General features: G+C 36.3%; 1 protein-coding gene and 1 pseudogene across 1 annotated transcript; both read right to left on the bottom strand.

The window, feature by feature from the left end:
- Positions 1-13,080: 13,080 nt before the first annotated feature.
- Positions 13,081-14,602, bottom strand: LOC147496701 (putative 1-deoxy-D-xylulose-5-phosphate synthase, chloroplastic; annotated as a pseudogene).
- A 310-nt stretch (positions 14,603-14,912) lies between these two features.
- LOC147496700 (pentatricopeptide repeat-containing protein At3g60980, mitochondrial-like) lies at positions 14,913-15,365 on the bottom strand. The gene has a single exon (XM_086562639.1). It carries the CDS (start codon positions 15,363-15,365, stop codon positions 14,913-14,915), a length of 453 nt encoding a protein of 150 aa, XP_086418765.1.
- Between the last annotated feature and the right edge of the window lie 1,351 nt (positions 15,366-16,716).

The raw sequence follows: 16,716 nt of genomic DNA, 5'->3' as shown, positions 1-16,716 counted from the left end.
TCCTTTCGTTCGGAAGTTCAGATTTTGAGGATGACTCCTATTTAGAGGAAGTCAATGCCCTCTTCAAGTCTACTCCTATCGTAGACCCTTTTGTTGCTCCATCTATTGAGTTTGAAGACCTGCTGCTTAAGCAAATTTTCACTACTCAAGATGAGGACCCTCCAGAAGCATTTATCGACATTCCTTCCACCCCGGTGCTTAAACCTCTTCCTTCTGAGTTAAAGTATATCAATTTGATCCGGATGGTAGTCATCCGGAAATTATATCTTCTCTGTTATTTGAGAATGAAGAGGCACGTTTGATTAGGGTGATTAAGGAACATCGTTCTGCGATTGGTTGGTCCCTAGACAAGATTAAGGGAATTGACCCTAATGTTTGCACTCATCGTATCCATTTGGAGGATAACGCAAAGACTTCTCGCGAACCTTAGCATCGCTTGAACCCTGCCATGAAAGAGATGGTCAGGGAAGAAGTCTTTTGGTTACTCGATGCGGGTATCATATACCCAATCTCTGATAGCAAATGGGTAAGTCCCATTCATGTAGTTCCTAAAAAATCAGGGATTACCATGATACGTAATGCTAAGGGTGAATATGTTTCCATGCATGATCATATGAAATGGAGAATTTGTATTGATTATAGACGTTTAAATGCCATGACAAGAAAGGATCAATTTCCTTTACCCTTTATAGATCAGATGCTCAAACGCCTAGCTGGTCATGCTTTTTATTATTTTTTGGATGGCTACTCTGGCTATTTTCAAATTATTATTGATATTGATGACCAAGAAAAGACTACCTTCACATGTCCTTTTAGAATATATGCCTATAAACGAATGCCTTTTGGCCTTTGTAACACTCCTGATACCTTCCAGCGGTGTATGCTTCATATATTTAGTGACATGGTAGAACGCTTCATGGAAGTTTTCATGGATGATTTTTCTATCTATGGAGACTCTTTCACTGACTGCCTGTCTAACCTGTCTAAAGTTTTGACACGGTGTGAAGAGAAGAGTCTGGTTTTGAATTTGGAAAAATGTCATTTCATGGTGAAAAAGAGAATAGTACTAGGTCGCATTGTGTCTAGTGATAGCATCGAAGTAGATAGCATCTTTACCTATACCACGGACTGTCCTTGATATTAGAGCCACGGACTGTCCTTGATATTAGAGCCTTCAAACTAGATAAGATAGCATCTTTACCTATACCACGGACTGTCCTTGATATTAGAGCCTTTCTAGGCCATGCAGGTTTTTATAGGCGTTTTATCAAAGATTTTTTAAAAATAGTTAGGCCTCTAACTAATTTGCTTTTAAAGGATGTCATCTTTGATTTTAATTTTATCTGTAAATAGGCTTTTGAAACTTTAAAAGCCGCCTTCACATCTGCACCCATTATACAGCCTCCTGATTGGTATAAACCTTTCGAACTAATGTGTGATGCTAGTGATTATGCCTTTGGTGCTGTGTTAGGTCAGAAACTAGATAATAAGTCCACAGTCATTTATTATGCTAGTAAAACATTAAACGATGCTCAAAGGAATTATATAACTACTGAAAAAGAATTCTTAGCTGTCGTTTATGCTTTAGATAAGTTTCGTCCTTATTTGGTTGGTTCTAAGACTTTAGTTTACACGGACCATGCAGCCCTTAGGTACCTTCTCGCAAAGAAGGATGCTAAGCAGAGATTAATCCGATGGATTCTTCTCCTGTAAGAGTTCACATTAGAAATAAAGGACAAAAGAGTGGTCGAAAACGTAGTTGCTGACCACTTATCTAGACTTACAAATGACGATGATAGTGATTCTTAGTCCATACCTGACGCTTTTCCGGATGAGCACCTATATGCTATTTTTTGCACCATGGTATGCTGACATTGTGAACTATTTAGCTTCTGATATTATTCCTGATAATTGGTCAAGAAATGAACGTAAGAAATTCTTGGCCAGAATTAAGCTATAATACTGGGATGAGCCCTACCTTTCTAAGTATTGTGCAGATCAGATTATTCATCGTTGTATTCCCCAGTGGGAATATAATGAGGTTCTATCATTCTGTCATGACAAAGAGTGTGGTGGCCATTTTAGTGGTATGAAAACAGCTGCTAAAATTCTTCAATGTGGGTTTTATTGGCCTACCCTTTTTAAAGATGCCCAAGTGCATTACAAGACGTGTGTTCGTTGCCAACAACTTGGGCCAATCATGAAGCGTAATATGATGCCATTAAATCCAATCATAGTGGTAGAAATTTTTGACGTATGGGGCATTGATTTCATGGGTTCTTTTCCTGTTTCCCACGGTTTCATATATATTCTAGTTGTCGTGGACTACGTGTCTAAATGGATAGAGGCCATGACTTACCGTATCAATGTCCATAAGACAGTTGTGTTTTTTGTTAAGGAGTACATTTTCTGTCGATTTGGCATTTCTAAAGCCATCATTAGTGATGGTGGAACACATTTTTGCAACAGAGTTGTTACGTCTCTAGTAAAAAAGTATGGAGTTACACATAAGGTGGCAACTCCTTATCATCCATAAACTAGCGGCCAAGTAGAAGTTTCTAATAGGGAAATCAAAAAAATCTTAGAAACAACTGTAAATCCTGATAGGAAAGATTGGTCTAAGCGTCTAACTGATGCCTTATGGGCGTATATGACTGCTTTTAAAACTCCTATAGGTATGTCTCCCTTCAAACTTGTATTTGGGAAACCTTGTCATTTGCCCATTGAATTGGAGCACCGTGCTATGTGGGCTACAAAAAGCCTTAACTTCAATATTGATGAGGCAGGTGTCAAGCGCAAGTTGCAATTAAATGAGGTTGAAGAAATCCGTAGCGATTCTTATGATCTCGCGAAGGTGATAAGTGCTCAAAAGTAATGATTTATAACCCCAATTATGTGTATGTTAGTCTCCATTTTATATTTAAATATTCTAATATGATGCAATTTGAGTTTTTGCAGGTCAAAGAACCTAAATGTGAAATATAGAGGGAAAAGAAGTCAAACAAGTCAGAAAGGAGTCACTGGGAATTATAGATAAAGGCTTAGGGCAAAAATGTCATATTTGTCTCCATAAGCGCCAAGCCTAATGGGACTCTAAAAGAGGATAATAATTGAGTTGGAAAAGTCTTCAATCTGATCTCAAAGCCTTAATTTTGACTTCATAGGAAGATGAGATCAACATGGAAAAGAAGTCAGAGTTTCACAAGAATTAGGAAACTGAAAGCTCTCAGAAACTGTAGCTTCGAAAATAGCCTGCAGGGCAAAGTGGGCCACGTCCAACTTTGGTCCAACTGAATTTAACTTTTCTAGGATTTCTTCTATAAAGATTACAAAGAGTTTGACACCAAATAAACATAGGATTCGGATCTCTATCCAGACGAGCAAGTAAGCCAATATATAAGGCACAAAAACCTCAGTTTACATTATCTAGGAAATTTAGTGTTTTAGTTTAGTTCTTCTTCTATCATGTTTTAGTTTAAATCCCTCATTGAGTTTCTTCTTATTCATTCATTGATCTAATGCTCCTGTGGAGGTTAGGAGGTATTAGGGTAATTCATAATTGTGTAGAGCCAAATACCACAAACCCTAGATTCTTTTCTTCTAGTTTTTAGTGTTATAGTGTGATGATTAGATTATTTATAGCACCTCAATTAGTTGTATGGTTAATGACACATGTGGATTTTCCATGGCACCTAGAGTTGTATATTGAATGCCACTTAAAGCACAATTTGGTTAGATTGAAAATATCATTGGAGATTGAAGAAGTATTTGATGGAAAGATAGAAATGCCACTTAAAGTCACATATTATCATCATGGTTATGAGCATAAGGTTTATAGGTATGGTGAGTTTCTATTGGTGATTTATATTTAGCATGATAGGTAGATCTATTAGACTAATTCTATGATTTTGGTGGATTTATCTCTCCCAAGATATTCTCTCTCTTAATTCATATTTATATATTTAATTTAGTTTAGTTTATGCATAGTTTATATCTCAAATCAAATCAACTATATATTCATCATTATTTAGCCACATCTTTTACTTGCATCCATTAGATTAACTTAGATTAGGAATTTCAATTATCACCACTTAATTATTTAGAGTAGGATTGATACTTTGCTAGCCACTATACTAATCAATATTTAATAGGTTAAGTAAGATTTGCAAAAGATACGTAACACAAACAACGACACAAATAATTACGTGTTGTGTGAGTTTTCAGAAAGATTATAAAGCTAACATGAAACGTGTTCATGATAAGAAAATCTTGTGCAAAGAGTTTGTGGTAGGTCAAAAGGTCTTGCTTTACAACTCCGGTCTACATATTTTTCCAGGGAAATTAAAAACCCGTTGGTCTGGTCCTTTTCTGGTTACTGAAGTCACCCTTTACGGGGCAATCACCTTGGTAAATCCCAAGGACAACAATACCTTTCAAGTCAATGGCCAATAGTTAAATCATTTTCAAGAGTTAATGTCCCCTAATGTGGAGGAAGTCCTTTTATAGGACCCTGTCTATGAGGACTGACCTTTGTTGCTTGGTGTATTTCTTTTCACTTTCATATATTGGTAAGTGCATCATTCAGGTAACCGGGCCCTCCCTATGGAGTGTGTGGATGTAAGTACCGGATCCTAAGACCACGTTTAACATAATTCACGTTTTCCATTCTTGTATATTTTCTCGGTTTTTTAGTCATGTTCCTCTATGGTGTGAATTATGCCTTTATTGCTTTATTGTTTTACTTATATTAATCCGTATTCGTAAAAAAAAAAAAAAAAAATAAAACCATAAAACCATAAAACCATAAAAATAGTAATTTAGGAAGTCTTGGGAATCTGACTTTAAAAGACCCACGTTTAAAACAAATTTTCTAAACTCTATTTTCTAAAATTTGTTTGGGGGTGGGGTGTTGGTCTTTCCATTCTTGATTGCTAAACTTTCCATTTTTGTTGTTTATGCCATTTAATCGTATTTTAATTCGGGTTGACATTATCTTTGAATTTAGAATTCGTTTGTTCTCATAACTTACGTCATTCAAGCATTCCGAGGTGTTTACCACCTTTCTATATGTCAACTGCGGTTAGAATAGAGTGTGGTATGGATCATTGGATTGGAAATTCTCTCTTGATCGTTTTCATATCTCATTCGCAAAAATCGGACCGATAACGATTCGAGAATTCCAATTTTAATTTTTGCGCGCATAGGGACAAAATGGGCATTTTCGAATTTGATTGGGCTTGGGCCCAAGTCAACAGTACAACCCAAGAACGCATCGCGTTCTTCTTCTTCCTCACTCCATCAGCCTCCATTGACGACCAACCCTAGAAAAAAAAAAAGGAAAAACCACCACCAATTGCCACCACCACCAATCTCAACCACCTCAAAACAACCCACCCACACCAAATCTCGCCCCTCCACTTCACTTCTCTCTCCAACTGTTCGAAAAAAAAAAAAAAAAAAAAAAATCACCCAAATCAAACCCAATCACTCCACTCGAACCAAAGTTTGATTTCTTGGTTCAACACCTCTCCTCCACCTTATTCAAACCCACAAATCAACTCCAAGATTCAATGGCTCAAAGACGAAGAATTTTACCAGAACAAGCTTTTACTGCCGACCACTTTGCTCCGTTTTACAGTGACGAGATGATTCGTAGGGATTGGACGCATTTGTGGTATTCGACGAACGACTTTTATCACGGCGATTTGGTCCAACAATTCTATAAGACGAGGGAGTTGGTTGGTAATAAATTTTTTGTGAAGGTGAATAAATTAAGGAGAGAAGTGGATAGAAATTTGTTGGCTCGTATTTTCGGCATGGAGGAAGGATGCAATCTAGTAGCCACATTGCAGGAATCCCAAATTGTTGGGATCGAGCCTTTGATGAAAGAGATGGTTTTGGAGGGAAACTACAATGCGAGTTCACATTGTGTTCGCCAGTCGTCTCTGCGAACCAACCAGTTGGCTGTAGCTCAGCGGATTGGTAGGAATGTCATTGGAAAAGAGAAAGTCAGTGACATCAGTCTGAATTGTCTTCACGTTCTATGGATACTCTAGGAAAGAAAGTATGAATTCTGTATCCTCGAGTTTTTGATAAATATGATTAGAGGAGTTGGGAAGAGTATTGCACCTCTCCCTATTTTGATAACAAAGATCATGATGAGTTTGAGAGCTACTCCGAAATCTGATCAGATTATGTTGAACTCACATTCAAATGCAAGTATTTACACACAATGTATCCAGAAGACTTGGAGGTTGCATGGAGAGAGGGTTGTGGAAGAGGTTGATGCGGATGATGAGGAGGACACAACATGTTTTGATGCCGAGGCCTTGGAGAGGTGTACGTCTGATGTAGAACGCATGTCAGTGCTTCATCGTGGTATGCGTTCTCTTAATACTATTTGTGAAGATCTCCGGACTCGACAAACTACCATACATCAGAACTATGAGACTCGTGCCCAGTGTGAGGATGAGCGTTGGAACGAGATGAAGGCATTTATGGAGGCACAGAGTCGGTTTCGAGTGGAAATTCTACGACGCAAGCCACCCCTAGGGGGTTCTGCTTCAAATAAGTCTGAGAGGCATGAACGTTGTCACCGAAGGACGGATGGCTCGGGCCCATCTTCATCCCAGGCCCAATCTTCATCTCAGGGTTCCATCTTCATCTCGTGGCTAGCTGTTTAGAAAAATTTGTTCTTTTGATGTTATTTTTATTGTTTTTATTAGTTCGGATGTTAAGTTGTTAAATTCAGTAGTTAAATTTGAATTCAGTAGTTATTTGTTATTTGAATTTCGATTTTAATTTAATTTGGTTCTTTTCAACGCATGCGATGATTTTTGTGTTAATCCTACCTTCCCGAATTATTTGGGGGTGGTATTATTTCTTTTAGCATTGTTTTTATATGATCCATAATTTTAGAAGTAATTTTGCGATGATTGTTGGGAATGTTGCTGATATTGGCATGGCTATGATTAGATATTATGGTAGGATGAAATTTTAATGAGTTAGGAAGTTGCTATTCTAAATTTAATCTAAAAGATATTAGGTTTGTTTTGGAATAAGGAATATGGGTTGTTTCCGTTTTAGGTTTTGGAAATATTTTGTTTTCGGCAATTTCCTTAAAGATTTTTGGCAACTTGTCGATTCGTTTTAGAAACTAAAACCCTATATATACTTGATTCATTCTCCACACAAAACCCACACATCTCACTTTCATCTCTCACCTTAAACCTCCAATTTTTCCTTTAGTTTTTCACTGCACCGTGTTCTTCACACACGGAACGACCCACGCCCTACCAAGACCAATTCTGAGCCTAGCACTGAAGCACCTGTAACTCGATTTAGCCCTGAGCACGACCCGCACCCTGACCTTCGTAGCCATGAAAAATTCCAATTTTTTATGGGTTGTTCTAGGGTCATTTGCAGCTCTTCTAGAGAGTAGTTTTGTGATGACATCTCCTACAGTCATACTTGAGCAGTCTTTTGAAGACTTGTTGGGAAGGAGACTTATGGAGGTTGGTTCTGCGACAAGATCTTACAGTTAGGATGGCGGCATCTACTGGTAAGTGATGACGACTCATATTCACCTTAGCTTACTACATATTTATGCAATAATGTTAATTTATTTTGTCAATTTGATGGAGAACAAAAATTCTCCGTTGCAATTAATGACACGACAATGGAATTCAGTAAGTCTTTGGTAGCGTTGGTTTCGGGATTGCCTTTACCTGATCCTATAAACACGTAGGGATATATGACTGATAATGCATACCTATATGACTATGCGTATTTCCACGAGTATTATGGGGGAGGGGTGTTTCGTGTAATGGACCAAAGGCGATATAACATAGCCCTTGGTAGCTTGTCCCTGAATGTAGGCACCACCATGTTATTCATCCTGATGAATATTTTAGGGGAGTGGCAATTTACTTCTGCAAATAGTACCATTGGTGACGTGCTCCTTCCTTTAGCTGAGGGACATCGCTGATATGACATTCCTAAAGTATTAGTGGCTAGTCTAAAGAGAGCCCATAGCATGAGGCATAAGTATCTTCTTATGCCTGTTTTGGTTTGCCGCATCATGCGCGGTTGTTTACTTGAATTCTATACCCAGTTCACGGATTGGGTTAGGGTTGAAATCATGAGACCCACCAATTGCGTGGTTCGTTCATTTCGAGTTATGACTTGGCCGGGATGGCAGGTGCAACCGCATTTGGTTGCTCCTTATACCCCATCAGACCGAGTAACACTTGACAGGTTAGCACGGGTTGATGATGATACACAAAGGGCTTGACAAGTTATCATAGCATGGCAGGACGTAAAAGAGCCTTGGTCATATGAAAAGGATGAGGATGACGCTTAAACGCTAGAGATAAGGTAAGTTTTTAGTTTCAGTTAGCGTCTGCTTATGTCCCAAGCAATTTAATTCTTGTTATCCCCATAACGGGTGGAACTCATATAGAGTTGCGTCTATTTTTCTTTTTCTATATTAGTATGTTTTAACTCTGTTTTGCAGATGTTCCAAAATTTCATGCGTTTCCATGGTATTTTTCTACCCTTTTTATTTCAATACTTTGAGGACAAAGCATGCTTCTTGTTTGGGGGTGGCATAGAAACACGTGTAATATAATTAAGACATCTATAGGATATAGATAGGTACAATATGCACTTGTTTTCTAGTAAAAATTTTTAAAAATTCAAAAATATAAATAAAAGGTTATGCTATACAGTTAGGAATATTGGTATTGTTTTCTTTCCCTATGCTCTTAATAATCTAGAAGTCTCATGTTAGCTTTTGTATTAGAATAGTTTTTAGAAACTTAGGTTAATATGTAGGTAATAATCTTTGCATCTTTCTATAAATATATTGTATGAGCATCTATGATTGTTTGACAGTAAGTTTCTGAAATCTAGGATAGAGTACTTATTCTACAAATCCAGTGAGAATATAGCCTAAAGCCTTATATGAGTGAAATATTTGAGAAATGACACAAGGGAGAACTAAATTCCGAATAGAGAAATCACACGTCCACTTGCTTGATCACTATACCATATCCTAAGCAAGAATTTTAGTCCCTCTTTGGATCGATATAGCTAGAAATTCAAACCTTATGAAATTATTTTCCGCTAGTCGCCCCTCTGAGCCTTTCTTTAGCCTTTCATAAACCACAATTCCTTTACCCTTTTTTAAAAAAAAAATCAAAACAAAATAAAAAATCAACCTACCCATTTTAGAATGAGTCTGAGAATTGGATGAGTGAAGAAAAGAGAAGAGAAAAACTTGTGTAAACAAAAATTAGTTAGTTTCTTCAAAAAAGAAAAAGGAAAGAAGTTTCCATCCAAAGAAAAGAAAAGAAAAATAAAAATAGAAACAAAATAAAAACTCCAAAAAAATAGAATAAAAGGAGTCAAAAAGCCAAAATAAAAAGGCTAAGGATGGAAACAAAGTGTAGAAGCAAAAGAACAAGGGTTTATCTAGTTACGTAATATGAAGACCCTATTATCTCAGACTTGTCATTTTTGAATATCCATTTCCTTCCTTCTTAAACCATCTCCTAATCCCCGCAACACCTAATAAAGACCTCTAGCTCAATTAGGAATAAGTTAGTGTGACAGTAAGTGGTAGATGTGTTTGATCGACTTCGACTTCCTTGTTTGTCATTAAGATTGTAAGGTAAAGTGTGCCCACTGCACACTAGAGTAGCGAAACTTGAGCGGAAAAATCAGAGTGTTTTTATCTTGACATTTATGTGAGGACCTACTTAAGGACGCTATTCCAAGGTTTCAGAAATGGACCTGTTAGTGCATTTCATAGTATTACTCATTGTATATATGTTTATTCGTAGATGATTTATTATTATGCATATATTAGCTTAGATTTCGACTTGATTATTCTGTATTCATTGCTAGTGAGATGTGTAGATAATTGAGATAAATAAGGAAACAATAGTTTTATTTCGTAGTCGTTGTAGTATAGATGAAGTTTGTGAGTACCTTCACTGGAAAACTCTCACAAGGCTATAACTCGTCCACTAGGGAATTCCTAGTGGTTTAAGGCCTTGTTGCATATGGTCAATGCAATCGCACTCGACGAAACGAGATTAGTTAGAACTTTATTTTTAGTCACTTATGCTAATTTCTCATATTTGCTTGAGGACAAGCAAAATGCTGTTTGGGGGTGGTTTGATAAGAGCCCAAAACTGTAGTTTTAACCCATTTAACAATATCTCTTTTGACCAATTATGTGTTTAATAAGTAAGAGTTAGTGCTTTTTATCGTGTTCTTCTGTATTTTAGGCATTGGAGTCGAATAGGTGCAGAAATGTGCCCCTTTTGCGAGATAATGGAGCAAAGGTTGGTTGTTAAGAAGTTATATGATTAAAGGCCAAGATGCAAGGAGAAAAAGCCCATTTAAAGTCCAGTCAAAGCTAAAAAGTCAAAGTCAACAGCGGGCAGAAACAGCGCACAAAAGTTAGCAGAACTTCCGAAGGCTGTATCTTTGAACTCAGACCTCGGAATTAGGTCTACCTTACGTCAAAACGACCGACTTGGAAAAGCTTTCTAGTGGTCCAAGCCTTGATCCAATCAGAAGAGTAGAAGTGGAAAAAGATGTTGAAGTCATTTCCAATTGAAAAGCCCTCTGTGGATTGAAGAAATTGGGTTTTGGGCTCGATTTTTCGGCCCAAAACATGGCTCCTCAGCCTATGCATGAAAAAGTGGATCTTGTCTCCTCCATTTTAAGATACAAGACTTAACTCTTAAGCATCGAGTTTTTTTACTTAGCCATTATCCAATAACTTGTTTTAGATCTAGTTTTTTTACATTGAATAAAATTAGTTGCCATTAGAATAGATTAGTTTTTAGAACAAAGAATGAAAATTATTTAGAATAAGATTTAGTTTTATAATAAATTATTAGTTTTTCATTCAATTTAGTTTATTGATTCAATTCTTATTTAGTTTTAGTTGTCTTAAATTCATGCAAATTAGTTTGTCTTAATTTGATAATTAGTTAATCATAATCTTAGTGCTAAATTAGTTTTAAATCTTGTTTTAATTCATTTCGAATCATTAGATTATTATTCATTAGATCAATAAAGTTAGTTGGTTATTAATCATTACTTAGTTGTGAATTCAGTTTTGAATCCTTGATTAGATCAATATATTAAATTTATAATCTTTTTATCATGTCTTGTTATGATTTATATATTAATGATAGCATAATGGTTCAAAGCTAAAACCTCCATTAGAGGGGTTTGAAGAAGCCTTGATAAAGCTTGATTGTTGTTAGCGTAGAATAGTTCGTAATATTCCATTCCATTCTAGAAAGCAATTAGTTCACCATGAGACTGGGTTTGATTGTTTCACATACTAGTTGTTAGTTGGTAGAAATTACCATGAACAATTAGGGATTTGGAAGACCCAATTACTATGCGAGAGGATTGCAATTCGGATTACGACAATTCCTCGCTAATTGATTCCAGCTTAGGAGAAAAAGTGCCGAAAAGTCAAGGTCAAAGTCAACGGTCAACAATTAGGGACTCAACACCAAAAGACGGAAAATCATGTCCTTAACCCAAAAGACTAAAGATTATGTCTTCAATTCAAAAGTGGGCATCCTTAGCAAGCTTGTTCAAGAAGATACCTAAAGCATAAAGCAACCCTAATGAGGTGTCTTATTTCTAAAAGATAAGGGCAAAGTTATAAAATGTAAAATGGGTAGTATATAAGCCAAAGTGAGAGGATAGAGAACTTACCCTAGAATTAATATTTGGTCATTAAGAGTAGTTTAATATGTTTTAATTAATAGTTTAATTGTTATTTACACTATTTTCCATTTTCATGTTCTTCAAGCTTTAGTTAATGAATCAAGTTCTCATTTGTCTTCAATACAAAGTTTTCAATCTTGTTTCCACTACTCTTATCTCATTACATCTTTCTAATCTTGTTTTCATATCAACAATTCTAAAAATCTAGTTTTCAAGCTTCCATTAAATAACTAAGTTCTTACTTTGATAAAAAGCAACTCATAGTTTGATTAGAAAGGCTTAGAGCTAGAGTGAGACACTATAACAAAAAAGACATTTAAAATCACTCTATAAGTGATGTCAAAAATATACGACGTCACTTTTGCAAGTGATGTAACTGGTGGCGACGTGAGGGTTTTCCACATCACTTTTTAAATGATGTCCACAAGTGATGTTACTTCACATCACTTTTTAATTGATGTCCACAAGTGATGTTATAACTTTGCATCACTTTTTAATCGATGTCCACAAGTGATATTATAACGTTTAACATCACTTTTTAAGTGAAATCAATAAAGCCGATTAACATCACTTAGGAAGTGACGTTTCATTCAGATCCCAAATTAATTATAAAGTGATGTGAAATAACTCAATAAATCACTTTAAAAGTGATGTCCCATTTATCAAAATAATAATAAAAAAACAATAAAAAATATAATAATAAAAAAATAAAATTGCCAATATCATCCCAATATAATACCATTTTCCTGGTCATTTATCATAAAATAAAGATGAAACATATCTTAAAATCACATTCATCACACAAATATCATCTCCAATTACAAATATTACACTATATACAAAAAAATTGTAATGAGCCAACATATACCAACAAAATCTAATCTGCAGTACCGAAATGAGCCAAAAAGAACCACAACCACCCAACCAAGAACCTATCACAGCCTGACTTGATGCAATCAATTTAATCCAAGAACCTATCACAGCCTAACAAATCACTCTGTTTTCTTTTTTCTGCAGTATGAAACATTGTACTAGAAAATCAATGAAAATTTTATAAAAGGAAAATAAATAGACATAACATTTGCATAATATAGTACCTGAATGACAAAGGAAGTTCTACAGAAGATCAGGTCCAACCCTGTGCCAAAAGCTGGTTGAGGTTGACTTAAAATAAAAACGTTGTCGTCCATTTTCCTACATCACTAGCGGAGTAATCTAAAACTTGTGTCTGCCCAGAAAAAATATTTAAATAGCTGTTAATGATTTGGGCAGTAACACCAAGTGCTTCAGGAATTATAAGAGACCACCTCTTCATTACCTATCAACATGCTTAAAGACGACATCCAAAATCCTATACAAGTCCTTGAATACAAACAGAATAACCATTACCTTGATTTTTCCATCAAGCTGTCCATCAAGTGCAATAAATTGCGCAATGTGGGACGCAAATCCTCCCATGGATCTTTCCTCTACTGTTATCAAGAAGGTGTGTTCTTTGCATAGCTCCCTCACAATCTTGATATCAAGGGGCTTGCAAAATCTTGCATCTGCAACAATAACATGAATGCCAAGGCTGGCAAGAAGAGATCGAGCCCTAAGGCAGTTCTGAACCATCACCCCATACCCAAGCAGAGCAACATCTTTACCCTCTACAAGAACCCTGCCTTTTCCAATCTGGCAACTAGTAGAACCAGTGTCATGAGCTATGCCAAAGATATTTCAGCTATAAGTTCACATGCTGACACGCCCACACAAATAGACGCGTGTGTTCGAAGTCCATACATGAAAGACATAATGTACAGTAATTACCTCCAGGGGTATTCCATTGCATAAAAAGCTGTTCATCCCACCAACGACACCTCTTGGATAGCGGAAGCAAATGGGTCTATCATCTACATGGGCAGCAGTCACCACCATGTTTACAAGCTCAACCTCATCCGCTGGAGCCTTGACAATCATGTGATATCAAATGCCCCACCAAGCGTGGGACCATCAAATCCAACCAGTCCGGCACTTGAAATTGCAAACCGCATTGGTACCTTCTACCGATCCACATCATGGACAACCTAAGACCACAACAAAAAGTTGAGGGAGGGAGAGAGAGTGTTACTTCCAACTAGAAGATTTTAAAAATATAGAAAAGAGGAAATCAAGAAGTAACCATGCATTTTATATATATTCTATGCAAGAAATACTTGTGTATCCATTTGGGATATTAAAGCAAATATGTTAAAGCACTAGAATATGAGGCATCATGATATTGATGTAGTGGATCCAATATGTGAAACTATCCAAAATTTGTGCATGGAATTGTTCAATCAGTATGGACAAATTCTACTTGCATTTGAAAAGGAATGTGGAATTTCGCTATTTTTGGTTGGCATAGAAAGATCACATTATTACGTTTAGGATATTTGATTTATTTCACGTAAGAAGTTACTTTATCCCTAATCATGACTTCTTTATCTTCACCATAAGTATTTAATGAGAAAAAAAATTCATATAGAAGGCAAAGTTATATTTTCTTGCCTACAGGCTTGAAAATGTTACTGTTGTTCCAAGTAGATTAAGTAGAATCAGTAGTTTAGCATAGATATAACATTGCAGATGTCATTAGAAGTTTCTAATTAATCAAACATATGCTCAAATTTGAGTAATAAGAAGGATAACCTGATCATAAGCTCTCTGTAGAAATTGTGGATGGAACAACACAGAACGACTTCAATCCCCCACAAGACAAACCAGTAGCAAAAGTCATTGCATGTTGCTCAGCCATCCCCACATCAAAAAACCTGTCTGGGAAGCTTGCATGAAATAATTGAAGTGATGGATCCATTTCCATGCCCGCATGAACTACCACAAGTTCTTTGTCCCTCTTGCACAACAAAAATGTCATGAGATTGAACCAGCTCCAATCCAGTAAATTCGTGATGAAAAACCACTCCAATATGCTCTAAGGAAAATCGAGAAGAGTACCTTAGTAGCCTCTCTAAACTTTCAAAAGGATTTACTGGATTGGAGCTTGCTAAAAGTAGTAGATAAAGCACTGATTGTTGTCTTGGAGCCCTCTTCTAGCTTTGGGTGTAAAGAGTGCCGGCTGTCATTTAAGATCACTACCATATTGGAATCCAAGTATCTAGCATTGCTCATTGCCTCATTCCTTTCTTAAAGAACCACTCAATATAAGTCGCATTAACAGTTCCATCATAGACAAGACAACGTTCACGAAGCTCATCAAAGAACTCGTTTGCTCTCTCCAAATTACCCAACTCAAGGAACCCAGAAATGAGATTATTATAAACAAGGGAGTCAGCTCCATGACCCTTATTGAGCATTTCTCTAAGAAGGTTCATAGCATCAGAAATCCTATCCGCCTCAACAAGCCTTTTTGTCAAATGGCGATAAGTAACAGACGAGGGACCAAAGGGGACATTAGCAAGAATATGAGCATAGACATCGAGAGCAACATAGACTCGACTAGCATCACAATGGGTATTAATTAGAACATTATAAGAAACAATATTAGGAACTATATTGGACTGATTAAAGAAAAATTGGAATAGACTAATTGCCTCTTCATACCGAGCAGCGTGATACATTGAAGCAATGAAAACATTACAAGTGAATACAGTAGGGTGAGTGTTGGAAAAAACAACATGTCTAGCATGGGCTGATGTGGTTTTGAGGTCACCAGCATGTATTAAAGACTGGACTCTATTGTGAAGACTAAGACCAGGACTAGTGAGTGCAAAAGTGGAGTCGGGTAAACGAGGGGCATTTGGATATGGGCGTGGGCGTGGGGCAGATGGGTCGCGACAAAAAGCGTGGAGTGGGGGTTAGATATGGAGATGACGCTTGCGTCTACAACACTCTATTGCGACTTTTTTGGCGGAAGAGTACGCAAATGAATGCGTAAAAGTGGTAGTGATGGAGGCTAGGGTGGTATTTTGTGTGGGTTTAGAGAGAGGTGATGATCTTCGAAGTAGGGATTGGAGGAGACAGTAAACAATCATGGTGATTTGCAAAAAAAACAGGGTTAGGTTTGGAAGTGAGAGCGAAGAGTAGTGGTTTAGGGCTTTAGAAGGGTTTTTCCTCCTTTGTTGAACTAGTATAACAACAATTTCGTCAAATACCAGAATTTAGGATTTTTTCGGTTAACATTAATTGGAATTTCATAAATTCAAAGAAAAAATTCCTAAATGTTTTTTTTTTCCGCTACAACACACACACACACACACACACACATATATATATATATATATGTGTGTGTGTGTGTGTGTGTAAAAAAAAAAAATTAAAGGGATACACTGAAAGTCTATGCAACATTTTGGTAGAGTACTCATGTCAGACAATCTATAAGCCCATTTAGCTATATCATGAGCCTCACCATTAAAACATCAAATTCGCAATTTTTTATTTATAATTTTTGTTTAAGGCTAGTCGAGCAAACCAGTGGCTGTTTAATTTCTATTTAAACTAATTTTTCGATGGTCTTTCAATTCTAACTAGGGAAACCAAAATATATTCAGTATAAAAAATTGCAATCTTTTATTTTTTATTTCTCGTTTAAGGGCGGCTAGTCTAGCAAACCAATCACGTGCCTGTTTCATTTCTATTTAACCTAATTTTTTTAGAGAGTTTTTTCTAGCTAATTAACTTAATAATTAATAGGTATATCAATAATAACACTTTTGGAAGTCACATCAGAAGTGATTTCGAAAACTTGGCAAAGTCACTCTTAAAGTGATGTTGAATATATTGAAATTACATCACTTTATAAGTGACACGGTGAGTGACAACACCTTTAAAATGATGTTGAATATATAGATATTACATCACTTTATAAGTGACACGGTGAGTGACATAAAAAGGTGTTACTATATCACTATCACGACATCAGTTATTAAAATAATGTTGTACAACTCTACTACATCAGCCTTTCAAATAAGT

The sequence above is a fragment of the Coptis chinensis genome, chromosome 5 (assembly GCF_015680905.1).
Source record: "Coptis chinensis isolate HL-2020 chromosome 5, ASM1568090v1, whole genome shotgun sequence".
Lineage (NCBI taxonomy): Eukaryota > Viridiplantae > Streptophyta > Magnoliopsida > Ranunculales > Ranunculaceae > Coptis > Coptis chinensis.
This window is presented reverse-complemented; position numbering and strand designations above follow the sequence as displayed.

Excerpts from the sequence above, each read along its gene's own strand:
- LOC147496700 (XM_086562639.1), bottom strand. The coding sequence starts at position 15,365 with ATGTATCACGCTGCTCGGTATGAAGAGGCAATTAGTCTATTCCAATTT.